We start from the raw sequence: 16,014 nt of genomic DNA, 5'->3' as shown, positions 1-16,014 counted from the left end.
ACCACTGCAGCTCCAACCACTACCACAGAAGCTCAAACTACAACCACAATAGGTCCATCAACAACCACAGCAGTTCCAACTGCAACAGCACCTCCATCAACAACCACAGCGACTCCACCTACAACCACAGCAGCTCCAACAACAACGACTGCAACGCCAACCACAACCACAGCAGCTCCAACCACAACCACAGGAGTTCCACCCACAACCACAGAAGCTCCAACTACAACCACAGCAGCTCCAACAACAACCACTGCAGCTCCAACCACTCTAACCACTATCATATCATCTTCAACAACATCTACTACAGCAGTTCCAACCACAACCGCCACTGGAGCTCCAACTATAACCACAGCAGCTCCAACTACAACAACTGAAGGTCCAACAACAACCACAAAGGCTCCTACCACAACCACTGGAGCTACAACCACAACCACAGCATCTACAACCACAATCACAGCAGCTCCAACCGCATCCACTACAGGAGCTCCAACCACAATCACCACAAAAGCTTCAACCACATCCACCACAGGAGCTGTAATCACAACTACTACTACTTCTACTACTACTACTACAGGATCACAAACCACAACCACATCAGAAGCTACAACTGCACCCACCACACCTCCTACAACAACCACAGCAGGTCCATCAAAAACTACTGCTGTTCCAATATCAACCACAGCAGTTGGCCAAGTGACAACTACACGACCTACAAGTACGTTACAAATAGATACAATTTAATAATACATGCACTCTCATTAGAATAACTGTGCAATAATTTGCCAAATTGTGCATTTGTTCTTGTCTTAATTATCAAGGTGCGTGTGCTTCAAGCCCATGTCTCAGAGGAAGCATCTGTGAAGACCGTGCTGACCAGACTCACGTGTGCTTGTGTCTTCCGGGAGAAGTTTATCGAGAAGGCTGTCAAAAGGGTAAGTATCTGAATGTAAAATATATTGCTTCTCATAATGTATTCATTAGAGGCAATGTGTTGCTTCTCATAAAGCAATAAATCTTTTCACAGTGTCACAACCTGAATCCAGTTTGGTGCTTCCAAACTGGATCCAGTAAAGAGACTAATCTAAAAACGGACTAGATAGTCTTGATGTAATTTATTTGATGGGGGCTCTATTCATGAAACTAGTATATTTTTTGTGCATCTTCAGTTTCAGTTTCTTCACTCACAAAATGTAATAAATTCCACAATGAACTTACGACATACTGTTTTACCAGATGATACAGATCAGAGATCGACACAGATCATAACTACAAGATTATTGTGAGTGAATCAGGTCTCCAAAGAAGCTATTTAAAGCTTATAGAGGGAGCCTATTAGCATAAAGTTTAATGCAGAGTTAAACTTTAGAAGAGTGAAACCTGCACTTGCGGTTCACTTACAGTGTATAGGACACCAAGTGATCAAGAGGACACAAAAAATTTTGACTTTTGAAAAATCATGATCATTACAGTTGTCATAATAATGACATATTTAAAATAAAATTGTGTAGAATGTATCAATATACACAAGCAATAAAAAAGTAATATTTGAAATGAAAAAGCCATAGTAGGAGAAGCCAAACAGAAATAACAGGAAGAAAGATGATCATTGCACATGGCTCGCACTCTGTGCCTCTCCTTTCCTCACACTTGCCCTGTTTGACAGGGATCAGAGAAGCTGTGAACTGCGCTTGGTAATGCCTGAAAGTAAAGTAATGAGATGACATTTTTAAATTATTTTCCTCTCGTAGACAAAAAAAAAATAGCAAAGCATTGTTTTACCTGTATTGTTTCTGCATTGAACAAATGAAAACATGAAAATAATAAATACAGAAGCAGCAAAGACATGGGATATGATCCCATGTTCAACCTGTTACATGTATCCTGCTTAAGAAAATACTTACTTTGAACTGCAGTGTTAAAGTGTGGGTAATCAATTCAACGAAAGATGAACGCATCTTAAGGAGAGTTTCTTAAGATCTTGTTTGAACATAAGTTCTTTAACTCTAGAAATGCTTTTCACGTGACAGAAGGCCACCTTTGCAAATGTCATCATGTATCTCTCAAGTATTCGGTCTGAATCCATCACTACACTCAGATTTTGGGACTGATCCATAGCTTCTATCTGTAATTGCTGAAGCTGTGTTCTAACTCTTGTTCCTTCCTTTTTATTTGTATTTATTTGATAAATGATGCTGCAGTAAACTCCCATTTGAAAACTCTAATTGCTTGAACATTTTTATTTGTGTTTGTGAAATTTTTTGGGAACTTTCTAACAATAATTTTGTTTTTCCAAATAGTCAAGGTTTTCCCTGCTCTGATGGTCTTAGCGGACAGATATCTTCCTGACATGGCCAACAAAAAATCACAAATATTTAAAGAGACTTCAGATAAAATTACTAATGCGGTAAGCTTTCATTTTTCTTTTTCTATATTTTATTTTGTTCCAAATGCCAGAATTATATCCTACTGGTCTCACCTGTGCTTTATCTATCAAAAGGCATTTTGTTCTATGTGCCCAAATACTGACTAAACAGAACACTAAAATACTACTTTAATACACAGGTTAAGAAAGAGTTCAACAAAACACGTGGATTCATTTCATCAATAGTCCTGGAGCTCCGGTAAGTTTCAGTGTTAAATCTGTGTTTTTTAGACAGTAGTGAATGCCTACAGTATGACAAAGACTTACCAGTATTCTCTTCCATATTTTCATTTCAGGGAAATACAATCAGTACTAAGGTCAAACACAGGCAACGTTGAAGCTTCAGTCCAAATCAACTATGAAGCAAAGTCTAACGTCACAGAAGAAATTGTAATAGAAACAATGGAAAGTCTCACCTGCGAAAGCTGTCCACTGCCAGGAAGCTTTACATGTGGGTTTAATATAAATATGTAATTCTGAAGATTCTTACTTTACCTTTCCCTTATACAGTACATTCATTACACTTATCTTTCATAATATAGGTTGTATTAATCAGAAAGCTGTGGTGTTAAGACTGGTTCCTGTTTGTGTTTGGCAGCTTGAATTCTTCTTATTCTTCTATTACCACAATTTCCGGACTATAGAGCGCACCTGATTATAAGCCGCACCCAGTACATTTTTAAAGGAAAAACCATTATGTACATACATAAGCCGCACCTGTCTATAAGCCGCATGTGCCTACATTGAACATTTACAAAGAAAGACGGTACACAGAAAGAGTTTTCAAAGTTTTAATACCTTAGCTTTTCTTTCCAAACAGTGCCTGTGACGCGGCAGTAACACAGCAGCAACATGGTAGCACAGCAGTAACAGTGCTGCTTAAAAAAAAACATACCGGTAAAAGCCACTGAGAGCCGTCTTCATCTTCCTCCTGAGCACTGAAACCATGGAAGTCTTCCTCCTCAGTGTCTGATTGAAATACCTGCTTTTCTTACCTCTGAAAGCTTTTTTGGTCTTTTTACATTGCTCCAGTTCTTCCCGCTGCCGTTTCCAGCGTCTCACCATCGATTCATTCATGAATCGTAAACTTCATGCCAAGTTTACGGGCAGCAGCTCCGTTTTCCTTCTTTATCGGCCAGCTCGATTGCTTTTAACTTGAAAGCTGCATCATATGCATTTCGTCTTGCGTTTTCCATGATGAGGGTCTGTTCATGCTAATTTTATTCATGCAGAAAGCGCGAAGTTACATTAAACTTGCGTCTTCCTCGACACATATATTCCGCCTGTCTCACTCTTACCTTTTCTGCTCGAGCGCACTTGGCGGCCGTTAGAAAAAATGCATAAATTAGCCGCATCATTGTATAAGCCGCAGGGTTGAAAGCGTGAGTCTGGAAATTACGGTATTTCTCTTATTCCACTTTGGATAAGTTTTGTGTTTGGATTTTATTTTATTTTTTTTTTATTTTATTAAGACACACTTTTCAAAAACTTTTAACAGGCATGGCACCTTTTCACACACAAAACATACACATAATGTTGGTCACGATTTCTGTCAAGACTTTAAGTCTGAAAGAATCTCTGAGGAATTTAGATATCAGTGATGTTCTTGATTTTATGTGCTTGTTATGTCATGAAATTTGTTGATCCCATCAAACTTCTTTTCTGTTCCATTTAAAGTGAAACAGCTTTGTGGTTTGGATCCATGTGACGAAACAACAACAAAGTGCAATTCTACAGTGGGCAGTTTCGTGTGCACATGTTTAGATGGTTATATTACATCAAACTACAGTGAAAGATTATGCATGGGTAAGGATATTTAACAATCAAGAGAGTTTAAATATTTCATTGTGCACTGATTATAGTGTAACTTTCTGTACTTTAGCATGTCCCCCTGGTCAGAAAGCTGTGAACAATACATGTAAACCGTAAGTGCATCGATCTGACTGTACGACTTTATGGTTTTCTGCAAGTACAACAGTTTCAAGTTAAACAATTTATTTTTAATATTTTTTTCAGATGTAGCTTTGGTCGTTCTGGAATGAACTGCGAGGATGGTAAGTATACTGTAGTGAAAATCAAAGAATGTTCATCAAGACATTTATTGTTATGTTTGTAAGAGGTTTTTTGGGGGGGCTTGTATTTAGTATATTATGTTATATTGCAAAATATTATATTAACTTTGTCCCTGGAAGCCAAGGACAAAGTTTCATACATTGATTATTCTATTGTCTGTTGACTGTTGACTTTAGCGAAGCTGTGCTGGATGGTGTCTGGTATCGTCCACATGAAAATCTGAAATTTCAGGATATTTTTTAGACAAATACTTTAAATCTCAGAGGGAAAGGTCCTCATTGCAGTCACTGGCTCAAATGTTGGCCTTGGGCCATTTGCTGCTGTATCTGTCCATAGCTGCAAAGGAATTATAAAGTCCAATAGTGCTGCTAAAGCCTTTGCATAGAAAATTATGCAAAGTAATGTTAACACAAAACAACATCGACAATTTTTTTTTTTTTTATTAAAATTTTTAATTTACTTTTTTTTTTTACCAAAGTAGAAGTTTTTGTTGTAAAGGCGATGGCAAAAACTTTTAAATCCACTTTTTCAAAGTTTTGATGCAAAATGTTCTCTAAAATGTTATGTGATCTTGTTGTTTCAAGATCATAGAAAGGCTGAGACTAATTAGTGACTCTGTTGTTTGGTAGAGTCGCTGTTGATCCTTGTGATTGTTTCACCTATTCTCGGATGCCTGCTTGTCGTCTCATTGATCACTCTGCCACTGATAGCAAGAAAGTAAGTTAGAACCTTTTTCATTTATCGCCTTGGTGACTTTTTATAATTACACTTGTCTTATTTGTTAGATTTTTTCTAAAACTGTATTCTAGGTGTGCAAAGTGCTTTTACAAATTAATTACTGCTGCCCGTAGAAATCTAGCTATAAACACTACACAGTAGGACAGACACAGTTTCAGTACTCTTCTATTTTTCAGATTCAAAGGAAAAATGTCCAAGAGGAAAGAAAAAGTCACTTGGAAACCATACATTATCCCGTCCTTTGGCAATGGTCCACCATCCTGCAGTAGCAGCGGTAGCTTTTTCACCTATATCAAAGAACCAGACAACATCCTGGTAAATTCTGCTGTCCCACGAATTCCACGCGCCAAACTCAGCAGCAGCTGGTCTGGCAAGATCGGCACGGAGATTTCTCCAAGCAACAGCCGACAAAGCTCGACTCCTTCAAGGAGAAACTCTGTGAGTACACCTCCGCACAAGACATTGCAAAGACAAACATCTGTGTTTTATTAATTCACAAATTCTCATGTCTTCTTATGACCTGCATGCAATTCAGCAAAAACCAAAATGACATGTTTTTATTCTTCCCAGATTGGACCGCACAACAACCCCTACAAGAACGTAAAATCTATAAGAAACCCTTACGCCCAGAATCAAACCACAGACCAGACCAGACTCTAATGGAGGAGAAGGAAGTTGGATCTCTGTAGGAGTTCCTATGGTGGTATTTATCCCAAGATACTGCATTACATTGGAACTTCCTCAATGTAAAAGATGTAAACAGGAGCGTATCAACAGAGACGTGCAATTAATGTGATAAATATTGTATCCTGTGTTCCTTTACTACTTTTGGTTTGTATTGTGTGACTTCTAGTCAGGCCTGTTAAAAACTGCCATAAACCAGACTGGCTTTCATCATCAAAATCATAAAGTTTGGTTTATAATTCCTGCATTTGTGTTAAATGCACTATTTATTCTCTATGAATTTTCTAGAGTTGTTTTCTGTAAGCATTACAGGTTTAATTTGTGCCTCAGTTTTATATTTATCAAAGTTTTTGTAAATAAGATCAACTGGAAATTTCTTTAAATCTGTTCATATGTTTCATGTAAAAGTAATATCATCGCAACTTTGGGATATTTATCAATGTTTGCATAACTTTTTTTTATTTTTCTTGGTCTAGTTACAAACCAGTTATGCATAACATTTGAACGCTATGACTTTGGTGGATTATAGCTAACTGCTAACGAAAAACACTCACCGAAAATGCTGAATGACTACATGTATGTATAGATAAATGAGATGAGAACAAAGATTCTGTTGTAAAGCACTTTAAGTAGTGTAGTTGGCTAAAAGGGTGCAATATAAGTACAATATGTTTAACTCTTTTTTTTGTCTAAATGTGTTAAAACTTGTTATATTGTAATAACTTAATATGACCACTAAAGGGCTCCAAACATGAAGTTTTACATAAATTATATATTTGTTATCTCACAGAATAAAACCAATGCAATTAAAAATTGTGGTAATGTGATATTTATTCTCTTACTATTAAAAGAATAACCATATTTCAGAGCATATTAGTTGGTTTAAGGATCATCAAAAAAATCCAGTCAGTCAAAATATAAAGACCACCACAAATCAATACCTTCCTGAGATTTTCATTGATCCCTTCTTTCATATTAATATGTGTATGTTTAAATATATATTATTTTTTAATGTCTTCCAGGTTACGAGACCAAAAGACTTCAAATCAATTTTGAATTGTGTTGCTATCCTGGATTATTGAGATCAGCTAATTTCTATTCATTTTAGTTCAGTTCCTTTGTTATGCTATGTTTTTATGGATACATAATTGATCATATTTTCCAGTAACTTTTAATGTGGCTAAAGTTCCAGGCTTGACTAATGAAAGCCTTTATTTCTATGACATCAGGTTGTGTGCCCGGTTCAGCCTCTTTGAGTATTATTTCATTTTATTATGTCATTACCTCTTAAACATACCTGGGGTGTTGCTTTTATTCTTTCTTGGATGTTTGAGGAATCCTTGAATCTCCCATGGCAACCATCCAGGGGCGTAAACTAAAGCAACCCTAAACGCTTGTTTCATGGAAGCAGGGAGGAGCTTGCAAGTCCAAGCTCCTACTTGGACATGCAGTCTCCAGCAGAGCAACTGCCTGACAGAGGCGTTTCCACTCAGCTCCAGCAGAGTACCACCTGCAGCAATTAACAGACAAAAGAAAAAGCAGGAGCTTCTTAATTTCAAGGCATCAAATTGCAAAGTCAATTTTCTTTTAAGTTTTTTTTATATGTAGCATTTTTACAACAACTGACGCTAACATGGTTGGTTATTGCCATAAAATGACACTATGTGCCTAGAAAATACATAATAATACTCTGTACTTTACCCCAGCAATCACATGAAGCATGCCTGTCCCGCCTCCAAAATAGACACAGCAGCTGATCAAAATAATTACTTATGATTAACAAACAGAAAATCAACGTCATCTTTCACACCTTCTTCTTTTCGGTAGAAATTGTAGCTGTAAATCTGTAAACCAGATTTGAAGGGAGTGGGATGAATAGCACAGGAAGGCAGGCTTAGACAACGGCAGACTTGGGAACAATAAGTACGCTGCACAGGGTCAATATGAATACTGAACACCAGGTGGCGCTTCTTTAATGAAGACTGAAATTAGACCGCAGGTACAGTATGCCTTTATTTCACCCCAAACTGTTCATTACAATAGTTATATATCAGAGGCATGAGCCCCGAATTACCTGTAGCAATTTATGGACTTTGAGATATCTGATCTTTATTTACGTCAATTAAAACTATTTTTACAAATAAAAAAAACCCAACTAAACAGACATGCAAGACAACATGACAGAATACATGTAAATTGCAGTTGAACACATACTTAACTGTTATAACTGTCATATTCAGTTCACAGCCTGACAACTGCTTAAACATTGTAAAAATTTAATTAGTTTTTTTTATCAGATATTTGACCCAGAAACAATTATTTTAGTTTTCTTTTAGTCCTTGCATCATTATGCACAGAAGGTAAATCATTAGTATAAATAGTGTACAGTTACTATCCAAGAGCACTTCCCTGTGGTACTCCAGAGCTCACGGTTCTTTCACCAGAATAACAACTGTTGTAAAAAAAAAAACTATTGTATGCTATTTGTCAAGTAGCTTATTAACCAAACCTTGATTTATAGTTGCTGGAGCAATATAATTTGCACTCAACTGAACAATTCTACACCTGGAGGATTATGTGTACAAGAAAGACCAAATGTAATAAGAGATACAGTCTTAATCAACAATGAGATTAAAATTTCCTTTTGAAAATACCAGTCTTAAAGTAACAGAAATACTGTCTGAACCATCTCAATCAAAGGTAACATTAAATGTGTTCATCGCAGCAAGAACCCCTTATGAAACATTTGAAACTCAAAAGCCAGGAATCCAACCTTTATTGTTCCTGAATTAAAAATGCTATCAGAAATTCCAAAAAGAAGATTAACAGTTAATGTCTGATTTCTGGCTTTTCGGTTAAATATTAGATGACACAAGGCAACACAAATAGAAAAATTATTTTCCAAACTGCTGCAATTATATTATAAATTATTTTATTTTTATACAACACATTTTTATATATTGAAAGAAACTGAATATCTTCATATTTTGTGATTTGGATCAAATTTGGGCTAGTCTCATTCACCAAAACTTAGTTAAACCTGAAACTGAGACTCAAATTAAACCTGAAAAGCAACTCTAGTAAATTCAAAAATGAACAAAACAAATATTTGACCAAGAGCTCTTCTCTTAGCTTTTGTTCAGTGAAAATAAAAAGGATTATATATTTAAGTTCAATTAACATACAGAACTGAGAGATTGGGTGACTGAGATTGTAATTATAAATCAAACTTCATGAAAGGCAAACTGGTTTAAGACAACTTACAGCACAGCGGAGTATAAGTCACACAGTTGCAGCTAAAAGTATTAAGGAACACATGATACAACAATATCTGCTACATTACATTGCACATCTTAGCTGAAATGCTTTTGTTTACATGTTTTACATCAAAAGCGTTCTAATAAATTACAGTGTTTTGGGAAAAACACCACTATAGGAACCCCTGAAGTGATCCAGCTTCCCTCTGATCTTGGATCTGAGCGTAAGGTTTTGCGTCTCAGTTCTGGACATTGCGGTTCTTCTTGAGTTAACTCTGGGAGAATGAGACCATGTCAACCTGGTTGTCATCAAATGGCTGCAGCAGAGAAGAAAAGACATCCGAATTTGTGAGTAAATAAAACACAAATGTTTATCTTCACGGGCGTCTTGTTCAGAGGTATACCCACTGAGTTTTGCTCGTTGTTCTGCTGAGTCATCTCCAGGTTGTCCCAGTTGTTGATGGTGTTGGCCCGCGGGATTCGTGGGATCCCAGAATTTTCCAGGCTGCCTTCTGGCTCTTTGAGCCAGGTGTAAAAGCCATTGCTGTTGCTGGACAGCGGGCCTTTGGCAAGAGATGGGATTTGGAACGGCTTCCTAATGTCTTCCTGTTTGGTTCTGAAGAATTTGGTCCTCTTGAATCTTGAGAAAAAGAATAAGAAGGTTATGCAACAGTGAATCTCCTACTTTATTTTTCTTTAGGTTAGATTTCTATAACTCTTTGTAACTGATTTGTAAAACCGCCCAACTTTAAAATGGTCTTGCACATATTATATAGTTTGCAGTCTAATACAAAAGTATGAATGCAGTTTTATAAAAAGGACAAAGGTGATTGTAAAAGTCACTAAGGTGATAAATGAACAGGATTCAAACTTACTTTTTTACTACCACTAGCAGAGCGATCAACGTGACGACCAGCAGGAATCCGAGGACAGAGGAAATGATCACGACGATCAACAACCATTCTAACAACAGAGAAGCGGTCAGTAAAAAAAGCTCTGACTCAGCCTTTTTATGAACTTGGTACAACAGAATCACATAGCATTTTGCAAAATTTAACATTTTGATTTAAAAGATTTTATCATTACCTTAAAAACTCAATGGAAAAGGAAAAAATATATTTCTTTTTCAGTGGATGTTTTATGTGTTAATATTGATTTGATAACTTTTTAAATAAGACTTTTATAGTATTAGTGGCCTTTGTTTGTCAAACTAACAGGAATAATTTCATTTGCATGTGGAAGGTTGTATCTTACACATTGTGGAAAATATTTTTAAACAATTTCACAAAGAAACACGCTGAAGTTATCGGAAAATTTCTCACAGTGGTAATGTTTTGTGTGGAAAATGCGACACACCAGCCAGGGCAGCTTCGCAAAAGTCAGTTGAATTAGAAAAATTGTCTGATGCTGTCAGTTTAATAGTGAACGCCATAAAATTTGAAATTATCTTGCACACTATAGCTGATTAGTGAGGACAAAAAGCTCCAGGTTGAACCTAAATTACAGCACTACTTCATAATTTTTTTTAATTGAACTTTAGAAAGCAATTGCCTCAAAATTGCTTTTCCGTTCCATTCAATGGAATGCATATGAAGCATGAATTTGGTGTTTCGAGTGAGTTACAACTTCTTTGCAAACAATTCAATAATTTGACTGTCCATGTCAAAATTTTGATGATATACTAAGTCCAAACTCTTGTCTGGTGTGAGTATACTGCTGTATACTCACCATCCTCGCAGTTCAAGCCAGTACGACCAAAGTCACATCTGAAAAGAAGAAATTGTTTTACTTGAAACTGTTGTACTTGCAGAAAACCATAAAGTCGTACAGTCAGATCGATGCACTTACAGTTTACATTTATTGTTCACAGCTTTCTGACCAGGGGGACATGCTAAAGTACAGAAAGTTACACTACAATCAGTGGCAGTAAAATATTTCAATTCTGTGGATTGTTAAATATCCTTACCCATGCATAATCTGTCACTGTAATCTGTGTTAATGTAGCCGTCTACACAGCTGCATGTGAAACTGCCGGCTGTAGGTTTACATGTTGTAGATGAATTGTCACATGGTTTGGAATCACAAAGGTTTTTGGCTTTTGAATGGAACAGAAAAGAAGATATCAGAAAACTTTATAACATAACATGCACATACAATCCAGAACTTCTTCAGACTTAAAGTCTTGACAAAAATCATAACATTTTACACCAACACCATTTTTTGTTCAAGCAGAGGTGCCAATTTTCTTACAAATGTTAAAAAATAAGTATGTAGTAAAGGAAAACTAAGACAACACTAAACAATAGAAGAAGAGGAAGAAATCAAGCTCACACAAAAATGAAAACCATTTCTGATTAATTTAGTGTAGATATTCTGGGTAAGTGTAATGAATGTGCTATTTATAGAATAAGAGAAAGGTGAACTAGACTAGAATCCTTAGAATAGGAAGATATTTGTTTAAAACCCACATGCAAAGTTTCCTTGCAATGGACAGCTTTCGCAGGTTAGATTCATCATTGTTTCTGTTACAGTGTCTTCTTTGATGTCAGACGTTGTTTCAAAAATGATTTGTAGTGATGCTTTAACGCGGCCTGTCTCCCCTCCATCTGTCTCGCTTTGTTTTGAATCCATATGTGAAAAAATTTAACAATTAAGGAAGACTGCACCAAGCAGTGGATTAGTCTACATCACACTGTAAATATTCACTAGTGGATAAAAAACACAGTTTTGATTCTGAAACTTACCAGAGCTCCAGCACTAAAGATGAAATGTGTCCAGTTTTATTTTCAAACTCTTTGTCAACCTGTATATTAAAAATAGTGTTTTAGTGAACAATGTTCTGTTTAGGCAATATTTGGGGGCAAAGAACAAAATGCCATTTGGCAGGTGCAAAGATAGGGAAAAATAAATGACTGCTTACCAAATCAATAATTTTATCTGAAGTCTCTTTAAATATTTGTGATGTTTTGTCACACATTTCAGGATCATATTTTATCTTCCAGACTAGCAGTCCAGGGAAGACTTTGGCTGTTTGGAAAAATGTAATTATTTTGAGAAATTAAATATTTACAAAAAAAAATCTCAGTTAGGTTAGTATTAATGTGGTAGATCACAACAAAATTGCTTTAAGATTGGATGGATAGATGCACTTGGTGCCCTACACACTACGCATGATCCACATGTGCAGAGTTGGCGCTGCATTTTAAAAATTTAATCTTAAAAAAGTACTCAAACAAAAAAGACTGAACATATTTTTAGATCAGTCTGTTTACTGAGATCAGTTTATAGTCTCTGCATCACATTCAGACACTTACCCTTTTGACAGCCTCGAGGACCATAAGCTTCACCAGCCAGACACAAGCACACATAAGTCGGGTTAGCACGTTCTTCACAGGTGCTTCCACAGAGGCATGGGCTTGAAGCACACGCACCTTGATAATTAAGACAAAAGCAACAAACACGCAATGTAAGAATTTCACACTTTAAGTGAATTATATACACAGTTATTTTAATGGAGCTAGGCGTATTAAATTATTGTGTTTGTGAAGTCCCTGAATTACCTTCTGCTACTGTAGTTGTCATTGGAGCTGCTAGAGTTGTTGAAGCTGCTGTCGTTGACGTAGTTGGAGCTGTTCTAGTTGTCATTGGAGATGCTGTAGTTATTGGAGTTGGTGGATTTGTCGTTGTTGGATCAGTTGAACTTGTTGTTGGATCAGTTGAACTTGTTGGATCAGTTGAACTTGTTGTTGGAGCTGCTGAACTTGTTGTCATTGGAGCTTCTGTAGTTGTTGGAGCTGCTGCTGTAGTTGTGGTTGGAGCTGCTGTGGTTGTGGTTGGAGCTGCTGTAGTTGTGGTTGGAGCTGCTGTAGTTGTGGTTGGAGCTGCTGTAGTTGTGGTTGGAGCTGCTGTAGTTGTGGTTGGAGCTGCTGTGTTTGTGGTAGGAGCCACTGTCATTGTGGTAGGAGCTGCTGTCATTGTGGTTGGAACTGTCGTGGTTGTGGTTGGTGCTCCTGTTGTTGTGGTTGGAGCTGCTGAACTTGTTGTCATTGGAGCTGCTGTAGTTGTTGTTGGAGCTGCTGTAGTTTCTGTAGCTGCCAATTCACTTGTTGCTATAATTGTCGGTGCAATCGATGTTGACAGAGTTACTCCAATGATAACAATAACAGCACCAGTAAATGCATGTCATCTTTAAACAGTAAACCTTTTTGGATTTTTTTTAGATAAATGGTATAATGTATATGGCTGCACAGTGGCGCAGTTGGTAGCACTGTTGCCTTGCAGCAAGAAGGTCCTGGGTTCGATTCCCGGCCGGGGTCTTTCTGCATGGAGTTTGCATGTTCTCCCTGTGCATGCGTGGGTTCTCTCCGGGTACTCCGGCTTCCTCCCACAGTCCAAAAACATGACTGTTAGGTTAATTGGTCTATCTAAGTTCTCCCTAGGGGTGTGTGTTGTGTGTGAATGGTTGTTTGTCCTGTATGTCTCTGTGTTGCCCTGCGACAGACTGGCGACCTGTCCAGGGCGTACCCCGCCTCCCGCCTGGAACGTAGCTGGAGATAGGCACCAGCAACCCTCCCGACCCCATTAGGGACAAGGGTGAACAGAAAATGGATGGATGGATGGTATAATGTATTTCTTTTAATTGGGGTTTCTGCATTTCAGTCTGTAGACATTATCTGTGTTTGAAAACAAATGTACATTTCTTGCAGCTTGAGGTGCTCATTTAAAAATAATATATCATGGTTGCTTCTTTTATGTTCTAAGGGCTAATTTCTGTTACAAGATCTATAAAAGGAAATAAATAATTTCTAATAGTTATAATCTGTTAAAATATTCACCTGTCTTACTTGTAATTCTTTGCAGACTGCATCTAACTAGTACACAAATAATCTGTTCCTACTCAACAACTTTTAAACAAGTTAAAGATAATAACTGAAAATGTAGCCACTTACCAACAGAGTCAACAGAAAGCAAAAGGATGACAGTCATGATCAATGTTTTAGCCATTGCAAAAACAAAAAATTAATAAATGGAAGGACAAAATCTCACAAAAAGACTGAAAGCAGTGTGAACTGTGTGTATGACACCTGAGATCTGAAAATGTACGATGAGTGTGAAATTAATCCTAAAGGGGAACTTATAAACAGTAACGTCTCTTCTCAGGGCGTTGCTAAGCACTAAATGGGTTACCAAAAAAAGAGACCGTGGTTTGTTTGTTTTTTAGGGGGATGGTTTGATATAGCCATCTGAAATCATAAACTGTATCTGCCATATATTTCAGGAAGTGTCACAGATTAAGGATATGGGTCAAAATACTATCAATAAAATGAAATATGTAAAAAGGAAGTTCTTTGTTATGAGTGAAAAAAAATCTTAAATCAATCCAGAGTTTTTCATTTGGGTCAGACAACACGCTAAGTGCTTTATATTCATATCAAAGTGTATGGAAATTTTTAAAAAAGGCATAAAACAGGGTAAACATTTTTATCCCTGTTTTGGTACATTTTCTAACGATGAATACAGTTTTATTATTTGTAAATTTGACCTCGTGAGCTTTAAAAAATGTTACATTAAATCAGAAACAGTTGTGTTTTTTAAAGACGTATAACTGAGGCAGGTGAAGGAGAAAATAAGGTAGGATTTTATTTCCAGACCCAGATATCTTTGTTCACACAAAGATAAAAAAAAAAAAAAAAACTTATGTTAAAAAATGTATTTAAATTGTTTTGACATGTTTTTATGCCCAGTAGCTCTTTACTAAATGGTAAATTTCTCTATATTTTTGAAAATTGAAATTAAGTGCTTGTTAAACACACCAAAGTAGTGCACAAATGTTCTTGTGCAGAATAAATATCTTTATACTGAAGCTTGTCGTGAAATATTTATCCCTCATTGACTTCCCTTGAAGTTGCAAATAGTTTAGAGGATGGTGTACAAAAAGACGATATAATTATTAAAAATAGGCCATCTTTGACTTTAGAATACAGATTTGTTTTTCATGCTGTTTCACTTCTTTTCTCACGAATATCTCTGCCTTTGACTTTATAGGTCACAGAAACATGTTAATAATAAACAAGAGGAAGAAAGGTAGTATTCCTTGTCTCTTGTTTATTGTTTTTACAACTTCCCCACCTGTAATCTGTTAACATGGAAATAATTTTTAAGCTTGATTTATTCGCTAACCTGCATAGGAATTATTGAAGTTGACTTTTGATTGTTGTCTGACTCAGGAAATGGCTAAAGGGAAATTCCGCCAAATTTTTTGATACTTTGAACATCCTTAATTTGTTCTAGTTTAAAAAAGCCAGACTCAGACTCTTCACACTCGAATTAGATTATTCTATACAGATAACACCACCTTTCAAACTCAGTTTGTTATTTGAGAAACCTTGGTTTTATTTGTGAAATCTTCATTACAAGGCCAAGAAAATTCCACTTTGGTTTTGTCACCTTTTTTATGAGTTGGACATGTAATCCTTGCAGCGCATCTCTCTCAATAACTGAAACAGACACACATATTAACATTTTTGTCTATATAAATAGCCTTAAATTAATAATGCCATGTGGTGTTAACATTGAATTTAGTTATACCCCTGGCCATTTCTATGTTTTTTCTTCAGCATTGTGTCCCTTGATATTTATGAATCACCCAGCTCTCAACACAGAAGCAATTTAAAAATCTAGAACTATAAATATCATTCATTAAGCTGATGTTTTGAAAATCAATTTTTGGCGTGCATAGATTTGAATTGCTAATGAAATGCGAAACCCAGGATTCCAACATTTTGCTGACACCTACCGTTATTTAAGAGAAACTACAAGCTTACAATCACTACCTCT

The 16,014-nt window shown here is 36.4% G+C and overlaps 2 protein-coding genes and 1 long non-coding RNA gene across 3 annotated transcripts; 1 reads left to right on the top strand and 2 right to left on the bottom strand.

Moving 5' to 3' along the window:
* Window positions 1-207: 207 nt before the first annotated feature.
* On the top strand, window positions 208-6,733 carry LOC114152399 (mucin-13-like; the record flags this gene model as incomplete). Its single annotated transcript, XM_028030301.1, has 11 exons — window positions 208-718; window positions 822-935; window positions 2,301-2,407; window positions 2,566-2,624; window positions 2,722-2,876; window positions 4,103-4,231; window positions 4,308-4,350; window positions 4,442-4,479; window positions 5,128-5,215; window positions 5,413-5,674; window positions 5,807-6,733. Coding segments are annotated over 11 exons (1,596 nt in total), but the record flags the coding sequence as incomplete, so codon positions are not given.
* Window positions 6,734-8,866: 2,133 nt separating this feature from the next.
* LOC114151776 (protein HEG-like) lies at window positions 8,867-11,783 on the bottom strand. The gene is made up of 7 exons (XM_028029172.1): window positions 11,646-11,783; window positions 11,144-11,272; window positions 11,026-11,068; window positions 10,906-10,943; window positions 10,053-10,140; window positions 9,586-9,817; window positions 8,867-9,494 (listed from the first exon to the last, which is right to left on the bottom strand). Exons 1-7 carry the CDS (start codon window positions 11,692-11,694, stop codon window positions 9,447-9,449), a joined length of 627 nt encoding a protein of 208 aa, XP_027884973.1. The 5' UTR covers window positions 11,695-11,783; the 3' UTR covers window positions 8,867-9,446.
* A 138-nt stretch (window positions 11,784-11,921) lies between these two features.
* On the bottom strand, window positions 11,922-14,268 carry LOC114151777 (uncharacterized). Its single transcript, XR_003597006.1, has 5 exons — window positions 14,127-14,268; window positions 12,738-13,286; window positions 12,492-12,608; window positions 12,098-12,204; window positions 11,922-11,980 (listed from the first exon to the last, which is right to left on the bottom strand). It is a non-coding gene; the product is annotated as an uncharacterized LOC114151777 (long non-coding RNA).
* Window positions 14,269-16,014: the final 1,746 nt, after the last annotated feature.

This window comes from Xiphophorus couchianus, chromosome 10 (genome assembly GCF_001444195.1).
Source record: "Xiphophorus couchianus chromosome 10, X_couchianus-1.0, whole genome shotgun sequence".
NCBI lineage: Eukaryota > Metazoa > Chordata > Actinopteri > Cyprinodontiformes > Poeciliidae > Xiphophorus > Xiphophorus couchianus.
The sequence above is the reverse complement of the archived record's forward strand: the minus strand, read 5'-3'. Positions and strand labels throughout refer to the sequence as shown.